This window comes from Gambusia affinis, linkage group LG07 (assembly GCF_019740435.1).
Source record: "Gambusia affinis linkage group LG07, SWU_Gaff_1.0, whole genome shotgun sequence".
NCBI lineage: Eukaryota > Metazoa > Chordata > Actinopteri > Cyprinodontiformes > Poeciliidae > Gambusia > Gambusia affinis.
Genome location: NC_057874.1, coordinates 3,530,213 through 3,547,576, shown reverse-complemented (window position 1 = coordinate 3,547,576; position 17,364 = coordinate 3,530,213). Strand labels below are relative to the sequence as shown.

At 37.8% G+C, this 17,364-nt stretch overlaps 1 protein-coding gene across 1 annotated transcript; it reads right to left on the bottom strand.

Moving 5' to 3' along the window:
• Positions 1–336: 336 nt before the first annotated feature.
• On the bottom strand, positions 337–13,671 carry sypl2a (synaptophysin-like 2a). Its single transcript, XM_044121476.1, has 6 exons — positions 13,426–13,671; positions 13,166–13,240; positions 7,006–7,127; positions 4,742–4,934; positions 3,431–3,601; positions 337–1,686 (listed from the first exon to the last, which is right to left on the bottom strand). Exons 1-6 carry the CDS (start codon positions 13,438–13,440, stop codon positions 1,561–1,563), a joined length of 702 nt encoding a protein of 233 aa, XP_043977411.1. The 5' UTR covers positions 13,441–13,671; the 3' UTR covers positions 337–1,560.
• Positions 13,672–17,364: the final 3,693 nt, after the last annotated feature.

Sequence of the window (17,364 nt, the reverse complement as noted above, 5' to 3'; positions counted from 1 at the left end):
TATTTCAAACAAGTTACTCAAGTGAATGTATTAACTGATTCTGAGCAGAACCTGCAGTTTATACGTAACCTGCTAGATGGAAAAAAGTTATACAAATAAAATTCTCCTGTGAACCAAAATGCCTTATTGCTTGAAAAGTGTTGCTACATCCCAGTAATACCACAGGTACTTTTTAAACCAAGTGTCGGATGCTTTGGTCGCTGCCTGTAACAGTAACTTTGCTCCTGACTCAAGCCCTGTGGAGCCGACTTTATGTACTTGCATACTGTTCACATGTCCAGCACTGATCTACCAAATCAAACCAGTTCATCAAGAAAAAGAAAGGAGACAGTCCGGTTGCGCAGCTCTCATATTTATTGTGTCAATACAGAAAAACAAGTTCTTCCTTCTGCACAAATGAGGCATAAAAACATTACGTTTCATTGTCAATAATCCTATAGACGAAGACACAATACATCATTATGTCTGAGTAAATCTTTAAAACTGATGCTGAGGGTATAAATCAATCATCTTCAATATGACATATTGCCCTTGGTAGTGTTTAAAACATGTCAACCAATATTCCCTCTGCACAGGTACATTCATTCCTGGTACAATGCAAGAATTTATTCTGTCAAGAATCAGAAACCAAAACATTATCGATGGCTGTGCCTGTCTGGTTACAGTTCATAGCTGGCTACTTAAACAGAGACTGACCTTTGCCTGTCAAGCATGTTTGGGATTTTAAATCTGACAATTAGACTAAACATGCTTAGCCAAGGATTTAAACTGGACAGAAAAAAAGAGGAGAAGGAAATAAAAGTAGTCACAGAGAAGCTGCCTACGGAACTTTTTTCTTCAGAGAAAGTAGAAAGGAAACTTAAAAAAAGTGCAGCAAACCGATTAGTGTTGACAAAGATTTACATGAACTGCATATAAATAATATCACAGTAAGGCACATTTTGGTTCAAATGAAGATGACTCTTAGTGTTACTGAACAGGTTCAACATTTCATTACAGGAAATAAACCCAGTTTGCCCTGATGGTTCACCTCCACTGTGAGCTCATGAAAACCAGTCCAGTCTGCCTGGATCTGGAGTTCAACGGAAAACAAACAACAAAAACACAAAATTGTTCCAAAGACACTTTAGAAAGGTTTGCTTTCTAGGCTGAAATAAAAAAATTAAAAAAAGAGAACTTTGGCGTAAAACATACAGCTGATATTCTAAAAAAACAAAAAAAAAAGACATACAAAAAAAACAAATTTTTTTAGTGTGTCTCAGCAGTTTAGAGCATTGGTTGTCTGGTTTAGTCAGCTTCACCGAAATCCATAAAGTTGCACATTTCAACCAAATCGAACCAACTGGAAATTCCAGGTTAAACAGTGTGAAAGCATTTAAAGTTTGGGTCTGCACTTAGTGTTTTTAACGACTTGACAACAAGAGCTGTCTGGAGAAAAATCAAACCTTAAGCTACGTGGTGGGGCTGAACAGAAAATAAATGGCGGTCGGCCTTCCTTTGTTTCCATTTCAGCAGGCTAACATAAGAGCCGACCGGAGCTTAAGGCTGCTGGGGACGGGGTTACGGCCCTGGGGCGCCGCCTTCCTCCACCGTGGCTACATGGTTGGGATCTTTGTGGAAACGGGTCTCCTTGTAAATAAACCAGCAGTTTCCTGCCCACAGGATCAAGTTGAGAAAGCCAAAAATCTAGAAAACGTAACAAATGAGTTTAATTATTAGTTTGTCATTTAAAACCAAATGTTCTTGATTTGTTTTTTTTATATCAAGCATTCATAACTAACACAAATTCTTTGGTATTACACAGAGAAAATACAACAATCACTTCAAATTGACAAGCTTGTGCTTATCTTGTAAGATTTATATTTATACTAGGTTATGACGTAAACAGGTGGATGTGAAGTTGTTATAATTGTCTTCTTTTTTTAGTTTATTGGCAAGCTAATTAGTGTGCATTACTGCCACCTACTGGTGAGGAGTGCGGCTCAGAATGGCAGTATTGCTCAAATATGCTTAAAAATTATTTGAAAATTACGTTAATTTTCAAATGAATCGAATTAATTTTCAAATTAATCGAATTATCTCAGTTTCCACAAGAAAAGGAATTATTTACATTTACATGCACTTTACTTCAGTTTTAATAAAGTACCCCATATTGAGGACAGCTGTTATTGTGTTACTGTTTAATCTTCAGATATTTTACTGCTGAAAAATGTGAATATATATACACTGCTCATGTAATGCACATCACCATGGCTGTTCATATGGGTTGGAAAAAATAATAAAAAAAGGAACTATTAATAGGTAATCCAATTAACTATTTGTGTACTACTTATTACTAAATCAATAAGGAAGTATTTAATGTGTTTAGACTGAGTGCCAGTACTTCAGTTTAAGTATTTGCTATACATGCGATGTAAAGTGAACAAGCTGGTACTCATAATTCATACAATAACTTTTGAAAACACATGTACTTTATTTAGAACAGGGTTTCTCTTCTTTTTAAGTTTACTATTACTCCGACTGTTTTAACAAATCATAAATGGAGCATTGCTTTAACAAACTACCCGTTAAAAGATGCATTTCTCACTAGAATTTAGATCTGTAGCCTGACGCGAAATTCGGGGCAAAACCATTTTGCCTGATGGTGGGTCGGGCTTCTGTGGCGCTTTGAATAAGCCTGCAGTGCATACACAGAGGAAGCCAAAAGAGGATGGACGATCAAGTTGTGTTAATGTACTTATTATAATTCAAATAGAGTACATGGCTTACCTTGTTGAGAAAGGAAATAAATTAAAGTACAACTGTCCATCAGACTAACAAGCACATTTTTTATCTTCACAACATTAATACGTTTATGATGCTAGAGAAACTGGTCACACCCATTGGAAGGGAGGACATTCACAGATCAACAGTGTGAAGAGATGTGATTGGAAAATCTAATCACAACTGAGTCGGATGGGCAGCACAGTGCAACTACCAGAGTTTAAATGAATGCTACTATCGCAGTTCTGTATTCAGGTTGGCAGAGGAGATCTATACGTATTATGAAGCAGTTTTTACACCAATGAATCATTAACCTCTAAATGGTTCACAGTGGTTATGCTCCCAACTGAACATGTTTTGAGTTATGTCTTCCCACCAGGGCTGTGTTCTGGGGTACAATGGTTCTCACAATGACTTCAGTGAAAGACCCAGCAAACCTAAAGATCAACTTGACTGAAGGAGAGCTTGCGATACTAGCAACTAGATGACTTGGTTCAATCTTGGTTTTAAAGTTCTAACATAAATTCTCCTGTGTCTGTCGTACTGCATTAACAAATACCTGAATGCCTACCAGAACTACCAGGGGTTCAAACTTCTTCTATTTGTTAAGAAATCTGAGTGATAGTAGTTAAAGGATCCTGCACTACCTAACTTCATCAAAACTTACCACTGAAGCATTCAGGCGACCCATGGACGGAAACTCTCCGGCTTCACAATGTTTACATGTCGATGCTATGTTGGTGGGGTTGGTGGCCCACTTGACATCCGTCAGGCCTTTGCCCCACGCTGAGGAGGACAGGAGCCACAGGAAGGCAAAGAGCACAGTCACCACCAGGTCCTTGCAGAAAGAACAAGTCAAGCTCAGCATGTTTAGCATACACATAAGCATATACAAAGCAGTGTGCAATCAAGGCAGGTAAATGAGACAGTCGACTCATTTGCAAAAAAATAATTTCAACTTCAATCCAGAACAAAGAAAATAATTTGTTTAGACAGCATGGGCATTAATATAGCTTATTTATCTGAATTTGTGCTGAAAATCAATAAAATATACATCAAAAAGCAGCCTGTTGTGCTGCCTTTATGCTAACTAGGTTTTTTTTTTCTCCCCTCCAGGGGGTCTTTTGTGCTCTAGTCTCCATTATATGAAAGTAGGCTGACAGGAAAGGAGGGAAGACATGTGGCAAATATCACTGGGTCCGGGAATTGAACCCACAATGGCCGTGTTGAGGACTCAGGGCCTCCAAACGTGGGTCGTGCTATCCCCTACGCCACCACAGCATGACCTGCTAACTTGGATTTTTAACTCCTCATAATCACAGTACCTCTCAGTAAGGACTGGATCAGTGGCTTTTTCCAAGAACAAAGTGCTATTTGCCACCCAGTCCTCCCTCTCAGATGGAATTCAGATTCAACTCAAATTATTTTAAGAGGCATTAAACTGAATACGGCTGTGATTCGTATGCATCACAGAAATCCCGATAAGCCCGGTGGGATGGGCGCCAGGGCAGTCCACCAGCTGTCCACTGTGATTTTGTCTTACAAAATGTTAAAAGTTACAAAAATTCAGAGATGCATGAGCAGGGATCATATTTGTAAAAAATAGCATGTGAAGCCAATTGTCAGGTTTCAGGGACGGCGAAATTGGTGCGCACGCCCTCGCGCCCACTGCATCAACTAGTATAAACCTAGCTAAATCCACCTTTACTATCACTGTTACTGTAATATAAAACCGTTTTAAAATAAACAAATGATGCTCACTTACCACCAGGCAAGTAAAGCCTGGTGGCCCACCAGGCTTATAATACATTGGAGGGAACCCTGTGTCACATGCATTAAGAGCAACAATAAATGGTTTAGTAAAAATGTCTGCAGAGAATGTTGATATGGACAGAAAGTAAAATTCAGCAATATGGATTGGATTGGAAACCAACGCTGGGAGCGGTTCATGACTGCTGAGACCAGGATGTGTCCTTACAATGATGGGGCCACGGCTGGTGTGACGGTAGACACTCTGGTAGCCCAAGTAGAGGATCAGAGAAGCCGTGCAGTAAAGGAACCCAAACACACCAACGCAGACATAGAACTCTGCAGAGGAGGAGTAGTCACCCTGGAGGTAGCTGAGGCCTTGAGTGTTGTTACAAGAAATATTATATGGATGCGCTCCCAATCTGATGGTAAAAAAGAAAAAGACAGAATTTCTTAACCTGCTGCTGTGACTGAAGTTGTTTTAATGGTGGATTTTATGTCCTTACCTCTGTTAGTGGACGTTTCATGGAGAGCAATAAGAGAGAAACAATTATGTGAACTTTGAAAGAATTTCATTAAAATTCTGCCAGACCATTTATATTACTCAAGTAAGAGTAAAAACAAGTATTGGCATAAATGCTACTCAAATTCGGAGTAACTGGTTAAAACTTAAATTACTTAATATTTAAAAATTACATCATCAGATCAGGGATGCTCTGATCAGGTTTTTTTGCTGCCGATCACTGCCGATCAGAGTTTATGTTCCTCCTGAGGAGGCAGCTCCTCAGCAGTAGCGATGTATGTTTTGGGCCATTGCCATGATGGAAGACAAAGTGATAGCCCAGACCCAAAACATACTGACTGCTTTAGGTTGTCTTTCAGAATCTTCTTATGCCCTTTTCTTATCCACCACGATAAGATTCCCAGTTCCAGACTCACTCAAACCTCCATGTTTTACTGATGGGACAAAGTAGTTTGGTTTCTACTCCTCTCTATTCTTTCTGCAGTCAGAAGTAATGTCTAGGGACAAAGAGCTCTCGTTTTGACTCATCTGAGCAGAGGACATGCTTCCACCATGCTCTCTACAAGCTGTCCTTAGCAGACTTGAAGGTCAGAGTCAAGTCTGCTACAGAAGTGATGTTTTAACTTGATGAGTCAAGCTTTAAGGATCACAAAGTTAAAGCACATAACAGAGGTTTGTGATCCTCAGCAGTATAATTCATTCTGACTCTGGCTGTTTTGGCCTTTTGTGGAATCATTTAATTTCTCTGGGCAAAATGAAATAATGGAATCAGCCTAAGTAAACCTACACCATGTTAAGAATTACTTAATGTTTGTTCTTAGGAAATGCTTCAAAAGTGACATTTACATTGTCATTTTCTTACAAACTGTAGGTTATCTTTGATTTTACAAGTTGTTATTGCTCCTGCCCTGGTGGTTCTGATCTCATCTTTAATTGTAATTAAATACTCTTTCCTAGCAGACCCTAGATGAGTGCAGAAAAAACACTTTTAGAAGAACCTTTTCATTGTGATTCATCCAGACAAATAAAAAGGAACATATTAATTTCATGATAGGACCATTTTATTTACTATCAACAAATGTGATTAAGCTGGCCTGGCCATATTGTTACTGCCTCAAAGAAAAGAAATACTTGTTTTACAAACCCCTGGCAACTTATTTGTTTCCGTGTAATTAGATAGTTAGCATTTTGTGTCATTTTCCAAAATGAAACAAAATCTGTGTGACACTGAAACTAATGAAGGTCTTTCCTGTTTAATTTTAAGAGATACAGCTCCAAAAATTTTAATATTCTGAAAAGATTCAATAGTTTCCAAAAGTGATACTCATATATAATAATCATTACACAAAGTGTAATATTTTAAGCCTTTCGTCATTTATAAATTTGATATGCATGGATTAATGGAAACCAATTTTCCACTCGGCTTTCTATGATAATGCTTGAATTCAGCACTTTGTGAAGAACCAGCTTCTCTATCAACGACCTTTTGTGGTTGCCCCTCCTCGTGCTGCTGTTAATGGCCGTCTTCTGGGCATTTGTGCAGTCAGTCCTGACCCAGACTGAGATCATTTAGAGGATCGGGAATCCTTTCTGGTATTCCTGAGCCTGATTGAGATGCGACACCATGAGTTCCCATCCATGAGTTTCACCATGAGTTCCCAATCCTTAACTTTTTCTTGATATTCCAGTTTTCTGAGACCCTCAATTTTGGCTTATCTATAAGCCACAATCATCAAAATGACAAGAAATAACAGCCTGAAATATTTAACTCCATGTGTAATGAATCAATGTGATGTACGACTTTCACTCTACGAAGTGAAAACATTGAACTGTTTTACAATATTATTTTTGTAATAATGGCAAAACCCCAAACGTGAACTTTTAGCTTAGCCTGCTGCTAGTGGTCTGATCATTTGCAAAATGCTGTAGCATAGATGATTATTATAGGAAACGCTAGTTCTCTCCAGTACCTGAACGGGTAGCCAAACACAGCTGTGACATCAGGCGAACTTAATGGTGGTTGACAGATGACCTTTATGGTGGTTTTTCCAGAGTAACCTCCAGTGGTGGCAAACGCAAAGATAGCAAAGACCTAGAAAAGCAGAGAAAAAAAGAAATCAAACTTAATGTGACACAAAGATTAATGCGCAACTGTTGCTGAACACAACGGCCTTTAAGAGTTTTCAAATCAGACGGATCTCATGATGTTTCTCTTATTTGATCAATAAAATACTTTTTTCCCCCCGCAATCTTGTGTTTGAGCTTCCAGGGAGAATAATCACCCTGCTGCTGTCACATCCTTATTCCACACATTTTATTTAATCACGCCAACAGCAACACAAACCCAGACTGGACTGGCACCACCATCTGGTATGACACTCAGTTTTATTTGAGTCACAATGGGGACATTTACAATATTTTACAATAAATACAGATACAGTGTTTATCTGTATTTATCTGCATTTGACATTCATATAGGGCAGCATGAACCAGCCCTTTTCATGAGGGGAAAAAAAGATTGCATTAGCAGTCAATGCTCTCTACTTCTATTTAATAAGGACAGAACTATGGAGAGGCTATGAAACTGCAAGGGCTGTTCCTCCAAAGGACTGCAGATTTTATTCACAAGACAACAATTCAAAGTCATCTTATTTATTTACACCAAAAAAGACATTTATTGTCAAAATGTCTGTAGGAGATTTTCCTCTACGCTCACCCCAGCTAACCCTACTCATCCTCAGGATGGAGGGGATTGACTCACAATCTTTACCTCAGAAGGCCTTTGAGAAACAGCATTTTAAAATATGTTCATTTTTCATACGGGATCAATCTGATCTTATGAAATTGTACTCAACTTGCATCCGATTCGTGGGAGGTGGGACAACTCTGAAAAGTGGAAAAACAAAAGCCAGCAGAACAGGGTGGGGTTGTTTGGGGGATAAGCTGATATTGCTGAGTATGCTGACACAGTCGGACATAAGCCGGAAGAGGAGAAAGAATGGGGCTAAGCAAGAGCACTTCCTTTAACCTGTGACAAAAACTGATTTTACAGTACAGTGTGAAGCTAGTCTGAGCTTAAACAGCAGAGCTGTTACAGTGTAGCGTCTCCTTGTCAAAATACAAACTAATTCAAAAGTAACTTCTCATCAAGACATTGAAGCTTGTTTTAAATAAACCTTGTCTCTGATGAAAAAAGTACTAGCTCCACTGGCAGATTATTTCACTTAGAACATGGGAAATTGTCTTGTTATAAGTAAATTTATCTGACAATGGAACTAGTATGTTTTAGTCCTTATTAAGGAAACTTACTTGTAATTTAGTTTTGTCTTTTTTTCCAAGTTCACGAAGATATTTGCACTAGAAACGGGACTTGCACTAGGAACATTTATTTTTTTCCTCTGAAGAATTTTTGCGGCGCTAGTGGCTCGTATTTTTGTGACAGTAGGCAGACAGGAAAGAGGGTGAGGAGAGAGGGGAAGACATGCGGCAACGGTCGTCGGGACCGGGAGTCGAACCCGCGATGTCCGCATCACGGACCAAGGCCTCCAAACGTGGGGTGTGCTAACCCCCTGCGCCACCACAGCACGCCCCACACTAGGAACATTTATAAGGGTTTGATTGTTGTAATGTCAAGCACTTAATCCTATGTGTCATAAACTGTGATATTGGAATGTGCACACTCATCTTGAGCAACAGTTCACGATCTGATACCATTCCTCCAGGGAAAACCTTACAATAAGGATGTTATTCTATTACCTTCACTTTCTCCAAGAGAATAATACCGTTTGTTTAACTACACCTACCAAAGCCAACGTCTGAAATTCCATGAAAATGTTCCAACTTCACTTGGACAACTTAGGCAAACAAAGTCTCAAATAAAATGATATAATAGATGGTACCTAATATAAAAGGTGCATAAATTTGTAAGATTTATATTTATCTCCATAACATTTCCAGCTTTCATCTCAGCTGGTGTTTGGCCCACCTTGCAGCCTCTACCGGGTCCACTTTAAGGGAGGGATTCCCTCTGCATAACCTCTGTGTCCACTTTCAGGCTTCCAAAGTCTAACACATTCCAGACTCCATTTCCCGGTCAGGGAGTGGCAGCATAAATAGGACAGAGCAGCCAGTCACGAGGCTGTAAGGCACGTTCTATAGTATTTCACACAACAACCTATATTTATAAAGAACACATCATGGGGATGTGGCAACAGAAAGCAAAAATAACCAGAGCACTGGATGCCTGACGGGATAAACACTCCTGCTAATGGCTAATGTCCGTGTTTGAAGGCTGTAGCACAGATAGTTAGATTTATTCCTCTATAGAAAGAGAAATAAATGAAAATAATCATTCTCTTGCAAAGAAATGACAAACCTTTCAATGACAAACTTTGCTCCAAATATCACATTAATAAACTTTCTATCATCCTTTGATCCATATCTAGCTGTGAAAACCGTCTTTATTCTTTGCTGTTCTCTGGCGTTGCCAGGCTTACGGTACTGTGTGGACGATCTCAGTGGAAAAATTTATAAAATTTCATTACAACTGCTGTAATCAGAAGAGAGACTGTGCACATTTCATTTTCACTGGAGGTGTGCAGGAAAGGAACCTTTGCTTTCTAAGAAAGCATGAAGATCAGACTGAACACTGATAAGAACCAGGAGTTTAGAAAGGACTCAGTCTTTGTTTTTAATCTTTGGTTGACAACACGGTATTTAGTAAAGTAAAGGTAAAGCAGACTGGATTTAGATACTGTACATCTCCTAAAACTAATACTTCTTATCTTTTTGATATTACATAAAATAAAAATCACCCACACTGTTTCACACCTAATCCAACGCAGCAGTGTCAGTTGTAACATTTTACCAATTGAAACCTTCAGCATTAATATTCCAGGGGCACAAGGCAAACTGACAACTTAGTAAAAGTTATAAAAGGAGCAGAAAGGAAGAAAATCTCATTCTGTTCTTCCAGTTTTTTTTTGTGGCACATATTCTGGGCAGAGTCTGAGAAACATGAGGTGGGTGTGCTGCAGTAGGAGGGACCTGTGAAGGCTGTCTGACGCTTTTGAACTTCGCCTCTCGTAAAGAATGAAACGTCCCGGTCAGAGAAATGTTGTCCTCGAAGGGTTCAGGAAAAGAAATAATTTCTCCGTTCTAGCCAAGTACGGCATGTCCTGACCTTAATTATGTCTCCATTCTGTTTTGCTTTCAGTTTCTGTGTGAGATTATTCAGTGGCAGGTGGTAAGCTAACCGTGTCAATCTTCGCATCAAGTTAAAGTTTAACTCATTTCGCTAAGGTTGACACAGGTACAGGTAACAGGCTGACAGGTGACTAGCAACGTTTCCCCTGTGGTGTCGAGAACAATACCTACCAGGTCATTACTTGGCTAAAAGATCAACAAATAAAAGGTTAATAAATAATAATTTGCATGTATGACAACAACAGTTTAACCAATTACCAATTCTGTATCTGACAAGTTTGATCTGAGGGTAAGCCATCAATGACTGATCAAGTGAAACCCCTTCGATTCACACATTTTTCTGTGGAATGCAATTAAGAATTTGCAGAAATGTTTTTGTAGATCTTCTGTGAAATATTGCAAAGCAGTCAGTCCAGGAGCACCATTCATTTTCCTTGGTACTAATTGGCTGTACCCCACAAGAACAGAGACTAAACATGAATTTTTGCTGTAGTGCTAAGGTGGTTTCCACTTGTCATATTAATGTCTATTTGAACTAATAAAATGGGCAATTTTAAGCATTTTTAAAGTTGGTCTCAAGTATTTGCGGGAAGCTGTGGTCACCATCCCTACACTTGGGTTTCATTGGTTATATTGATAACTTTTGTCTGTCGTCTTTGCCCAGGGTTTAGGGCAGATAAAAAATCAAACAGAGCCCTCCACCCCCTGCCCAGATTGTATTACTGAGTTAAACGATCGGAAAAACTGAAACGACCAGAAAAACTGAGTCTGATGAATTTCATCTTGAACATGAAATTTCCTTTTATATTTGACTTCTTATATGCTGGGAGAGCAATGAACGATTAACAAGTTCAGGAGACATGTTAATGTTTAATGGCGAGTAAAAGAGCAATTACTAAGAAACAACTGAAAACAGAGGCCTCTAACTGGGCAGACTGGGTTGAAGAAATGCTGAATATTAATATATTGAAAAAGTTGACCTTTTCCTGTCAGATTAGAATCTGTCAGGAAAACAGACCGGGACGTTTCATTCTTTACGAGAGCCGAAGTTCAAAAGTCTGGAAAAAACCATGTAGTCCTTGCATCAACACCAAATTGTGACTTTGTCAACTAATAATTTTATACTTTGAAGGCCTTTGTTAGCACTACAGACTGTAACGCTAACAAAGCCTTAATACATGCTAACTAAAGAAAATAGTTAGCATGTATACTTAGGCATATCACAATCATCAATAAATCAATTAATTGCATGATAAATTAAAACAAACTCAAAAATTTCCATTAGTATGATTTATTGTTTCTTTTTTTTCCCCCTTTTTCTACCAAAAACTGGATGATTAAAGTCTTACATTTGGTGCTTTGGTCTCTACTAGCCCTTTTTTTAATTTCAAGATTTTTGATGACAAAGACTTAAAAATTCATTTTATTTGATATTTTATTTATTTATTTTGGATATTTAAAATGTCTTCCTGTTCCAGTGATAAATGTTCATAAGAATTTAAATGTATTGATCCTTGAATGTGTTCTTGCATTTTTATGCCGTTATTACTATTGTATTACTTGAAAATGGTCCCAAAACAACAACAATATTATCATTTATCGCAGTAACTTCTGGAACAATTTACCGTCCAGCAAGATTTGTTATCGTGACAACAAATTTTGTATGCTTATTTTTTTCCCCTCAAATCTGCAAAAAGGATTCTGTCAGAAGAGAACGAAAACAAGAAGAAGGTGGAAAAGAAGACTCCATACTGGAAGTGATTATATTATTAAGGCCTATCTAAATGTTCAACTCCTGTATAAAAGTCCAGTCTTGTTTTATTTCTTTTTCTAGAGGAAATTTGACAGATTAATTTGTGAATATGCAAAACTAATAAAAAAATGATTATTACATTAAGAGTCTGACTCGACACGGAACTCAACTTAGCTTTGTTTCTCGTGGTACATTATTCAGATTTTGGTTGTTTGGATGTTGGGCAATGCATTGGTCTGCTTTTATTGTTTGTAAAGGGCTCATTTTTTTGTTACATCTGAGTTTGAATAGTACTCTGAGGTATAAAGCCAATAAGTAGTTCAATGGATATGATTTACTGCAATGCAAGTAGGAGTCTGATATTGTGTTAATTCATCTGAAAAGAGATGACTTGAATAAATGACCAACATAATGATTACTTATTGAAATTCTGGCTGACTATAAACAATATAATCCATTAACACAGCTAAAACAAAAAAAACATGCCCTGGTCACAATTCTGGTGATACACACTTTGCTTTTTATTTTATGTTTATACTCCTCCGACGCGCATAATGATGAATACAATGCGAATGTCAAGGAAACTACTGAGTAAATGTAACCAGATATTGCCCACCTCTATCTCCAAAGTATGTTAATCAGCAACGGGACGCCGATGCCCACACCTTCAGCACACACAGTGCTATCGGTTGTAAAGTTAAATTAAGTAGTGGTGTATACCCAGAAAATACAGCAGCCTGAGCTGTTGTGTCTTAGCAGACGTAAAGTCTCTTAAGCATGCAACACATGCACTCAAGCAACGAGATTCTCTGCAGAAGGCATTCATTCATCATACCCGGTTTCACAAAACGCTATCTCGGGTTTCTACTTTTGATTTGAAAAGATTTGTGTCAGTTGACAACACGCCCGTCACCGTACTGTTGCGCTACGGATTTAAAAGAAAAGTCGTACTATCTTAGCATCGCATAATGCTACGGTGACAAAGCCATAGCAACTGTAAATGGGCGAGACACGTGACCTCATTTAGGTTGACATCTCACAAATTAGAAAAATAAACTGCGCTAAATTTGAGCTCTAAACATGTACTCAAACAAAGCTATGGGACGGGAGTATGTGTGTTTGCTCTAACAGCATTCTTCAGCTCTCAATTCTTGTGTTGTGGCTTTACTCACCCATTCTAAGACACGAATAAATCCGAGAGGTTCTTTCAGTGGCCCCAGGTCCAGAGAGAACCCAGACGCCACACTCTGCTCGACACAAAGTCCGGAACAGAAAAGAACAAAATTAATTGGCTGCACAAAAATAAAACAGTTTATTACGGCATTCTATCAGCTACTGTTTGTGAAACTGCAACAACTAGCTTTATCTGCATAAAGTTAGCTACCTCAGTGTTAGTGAAATGCTAACACTACAACTGCTACAACTTACCCACCTGAACAGACGCCATAGGGACGGTTAGGAGTAAAATGTCGTCTAGTAAATTTTACTACTTGTCACTTAAGCTCCTTCTCAAACTTAAAGTAACTTACTGAGTATTCGAACTGACATGCGATACAAAACCAAGCTACTGTCAAACCCTACTCAACCAGCCAACAGCTGTCAAACCCACCACAATAAAATCTGCACAAGTTCCGGTTTTTGGCTCCGCTCCTTTTCCTTTTACCGTTGTATTTTCCCAGCAAGTGACGGCGAGTGGAAAAAGAGACGGGATATGCGGGTTATTTTTTGTTTGTTTTTTTTATTTGTTTTTGCCACTGAACATTAGTATCATCTTTACACAACGCTAATCTGTCCGAGCGTTCGTACAATCACGTTATTTGTTCGAAATATTTGTATTATTTTAGTTTTACCAGAATGTTCACATAACTTTTTATTTTTGTCTCTTTGAAAACGTAATTGTAAAATATTAAATCTGATGTCATAGCCAGTTTATCGGAGCTCAAACGAAACACTTTTTTAATCTTATTTGAAGAATTTCTTGGATGGCTACTTTTTACTTCGGTGAAAAACATGTTAAAGTAATACTCTACCTTGTGGACTATTTCTGAGTACTCTACCCCTTCAGGCTGTAGTGTAATGTGAGCGTCACAGCAAAAAAGACCCAACCTTTCAAAACAACAAAATCATTCAAACTAACAACTTGATTTTTTTTTTTCCACAGAATTTAACATTTTCTGTTTAAGTTATTATGTTTTAAACTTTGGTTAAATATTTTGGAGTTGCACAGAACACCGGCGGTCAAGCTTAGAGTAGTTAAATATCTGGGGTTCCCTCGTTGCATGAACGCAACATTTGAACAGAGCCCACTTGTATTTTAAGCTGCAGCCGCCATTTTGATTTTGTCTCCGTACTTCTTCGGACCTGAGCGACCCGGGACCACAACTCTCGTATTTCAGAACTTTTAAAATATCTTTTAAAAAACAACAACTGGTAATTAACATCATACATCGTGTTTATACTGATACTGATCAGAATTTGGAAGTACATTCTCTGAATTCTGGAACAATAAAAGACATATTGCTAGCTAGGAGTCTCTGCCTGTGTTATGTAGCATGTGCTAAAATAAGCATATCCATAGTACTTATTATCTAAATATGATTGAACCAAATATGGATCTGAAATGTTTTCTCCTTTCCTTTTCTAACCATAAAGAGTCAAATCAACATACATTTATTATTATCAAATAGAGATGGATAAACTGGCGAAAGAGGAACTGTTTGACTAATATTTATATCAGATAAACCAAAATCTTTTATAATATTTCCTATCTCCCATCCAAAAGAATTTAATTTCTTCTTTTCTTTTTCCCAACTAGGTTTTAAAATTTCTTGACATGGATGATTTCCATCATGGCCTTTTAAATTACACCAATAATTGGTCTTTAACTGTAATCCAGCCAACAGCTGTCAAACCCACCACAATAAAATCTGCACAAGTTCCGGTTTTTGGCTCCGCTCCTTTTCCTTTTACCGTTGTATTTTCCCAGCAAGTGACGGCGACGTAAAAAAGAGAGTTTTCACGTTATTTTTGTTTGGTTTTTTTATTTGTTTTTGCCACTGAACATTAGTATCATCTTTACACAACGCTAATCTGTCCGAGCGTTCGTACAATCACGTTATTTGTTCGAAATATTTGTATTATTTTAGTTTGACCAGAATGTTCACATAACTTTTTATTTTTGTCTCTTTGAAAACGTAATTGTAAAATATTAAATCTGATGTCATAGCCAGTTTATCGGAGCTCAAACGAAACACTTTTTTAATCTTATTTGAAGAATTTCTTGGATGGCTACTTTTTACTTCGGTGAAAAACATGTTAAAGTAATACTCTACCTTGTGGACTATTTCTGAGTACTCTACCCCTTCAGGCTGTAGTGTAATGTGAGCATCACAGCAAAAAAAGACCCAACCTTTCAAAACAACAAAATCATTCAAACTAACAACTTGAAATATTTTTTCCACAGAATTTAACATTTTCTGTTTAAGTTATTATGTTTTAAACTTTGGTTAAATATTTTGGAGTTGCACAGAACACCGGCGGTCAAGCTTAGAGTAGTTAAATATCTGGGGTTCCCTCGTTGCATGAACGCAACATTTGAACAGAGCCCACTTGTATTTTAAGCTGCAGCCGCCATTTTGATTTTGTCTCCGTACTTCTTCGGACCTGAGCGACCCGGGACCACAACTCTCGTATTTCAGAACTTTTAAAATATCTTTTAAAAAACAACAACTGGTAATTAACATCATACATCGTGTTTATATGCTAACTGTTGTTATTTGGAAACGTTGAAGCTGGAGAGTACATTCTCCGGTAATTACGACATAAACAGCCATCTTAACATTTTAGCTAAGGAGAAGGTCTCGGCCTGTGTTATGTAGCATGTGCTAAAATAAGTTCTGTCGTACAAACCCATGATAGGTGTTGGGAATAGTTCGTTATCCCAGCTTCTAGTTTTTTGATAACCATAAAGAGTCGTGATCAGTTCATACATTTATGTTCTAGTCAAATTTCCATCACTACTGGGGGATCGCTCGTAGCTTGTTCCAGCTAGCTTTAAGCTATTTTGCACACTTTAGAGTAAGTATGTCATCGCTTTCTTCACTTTGTCTGTTTTTAAACTTTGGTTATTTTCACCAAAGTGGGGCGGCTGTGATCCAGCTGGCCTCGCCATGTACCCATCTACAACTGAGCAAGGTACTGAAGCAAATGTTCCAATCCGGTGAATAGAAATGCTGTGAATCAGTATGTTGTCTTGTAACAAATTATGATGTAATTCAGTTTGATTGAATATGATAAAAAGTAAATTAGGATGTGAAAACACCGAAATAAGAGTAACTGTAAAATAAAACAAAAATTCTAAGCAATTAAAATATAATAGTTATGAAAAATCTGTCCTGTGGCACACATGCTTATGGGCTGTTTAATAACTAAACAGTGAGCAGGAAAATGGATTTTCTGAATTCTAAGCATAAAAAATCAAACTTTTGAACAGTCTAAGGTTTAACCCCAACAGTTCATTAATGGGAAAACATGGCCAAAAACTGGGCTAATAATTCCAACTGTATAATAGTTGTGGTTAAAACTTATAAAAAAACCTAAAATAATCCAAATAACGACAGAACACCTTGTGACAACTCTAAACAGTCCACATTAAATTGAACCCTGGTCAGCACCATAGAACAATAAGTTGTTTCTCCATTAAAATAAATAAGTAAGTTGGTCTTTATTTTGACACATTTGCCACAAGATTTTTGAGTCGCGTTTTAAAACCGATGCACAGAGATTTCCTCTATAAGTCACCATGTAAATCCTGGCAGACTGGTTGCTTCTTTTTTCTTCTTTGTGATCTCAGGGAGAGTCTCCATCGTTTCAAAAGGGAACCAGCTGCTGGGTCACTGCCGCCTCTTAAGCCTCGTCACGTATTACTATGACCAACCATGGAGACGACTGCTACTTCTTCTACTACTCTACCTGCTCTAAAGTAAGACCAGAGGCCTCTGATGCACGCTGCACTTCCATCCTTTGTTTTGAAGCTGATTTGCAATGAGAGCAAAGAAACTGAGCTTTTTTTCTTTTACTGAACAGGGTGACAGCTGCCCATTGCCATTCAACCCAACTCTTTGCTACTTGTGCAAAGTTTTGTCTGTCTTTTCCATTCGTCTGGCTGGGTTTAAATCTATTTAATGTCTTATAATTAGTGCTGGAAGCCAATCAAGAGTTTTAATCAATTTACCTGTAATGAATTAATTGCATTTGAATTGAAAACAACATATCAATGACATAAACATTTTCAATTCAAAAGACACTTTTTGCTACTAAGTTATTGAATAAATAGATGAGCTTAAGAACAAAGATATTTATTGTGCATTCA

What these genes read in the sequence shown, in the direction of transcription:
- sypl2a (XM_044121476.1), bottom strand. An exon ending in CCAGCCGTGGCCCCATCATT is followed by an intron (nt 3,602 to 4,741) that starts GTAAGGACACAT and finishes TCTTTCTGCAAG; the next exon opens with GACCTGGTGGTGACTGTGCT. An exon ending in GTCGCCTGAATGCTTCAGTG is followed by an intron (nt 1,687 to 3,430) that starts GTAAGTTTTGAT and finishes TACGTTTTCTAG; the next exon opens with ATTTTTGGCTTTCTCAACTT.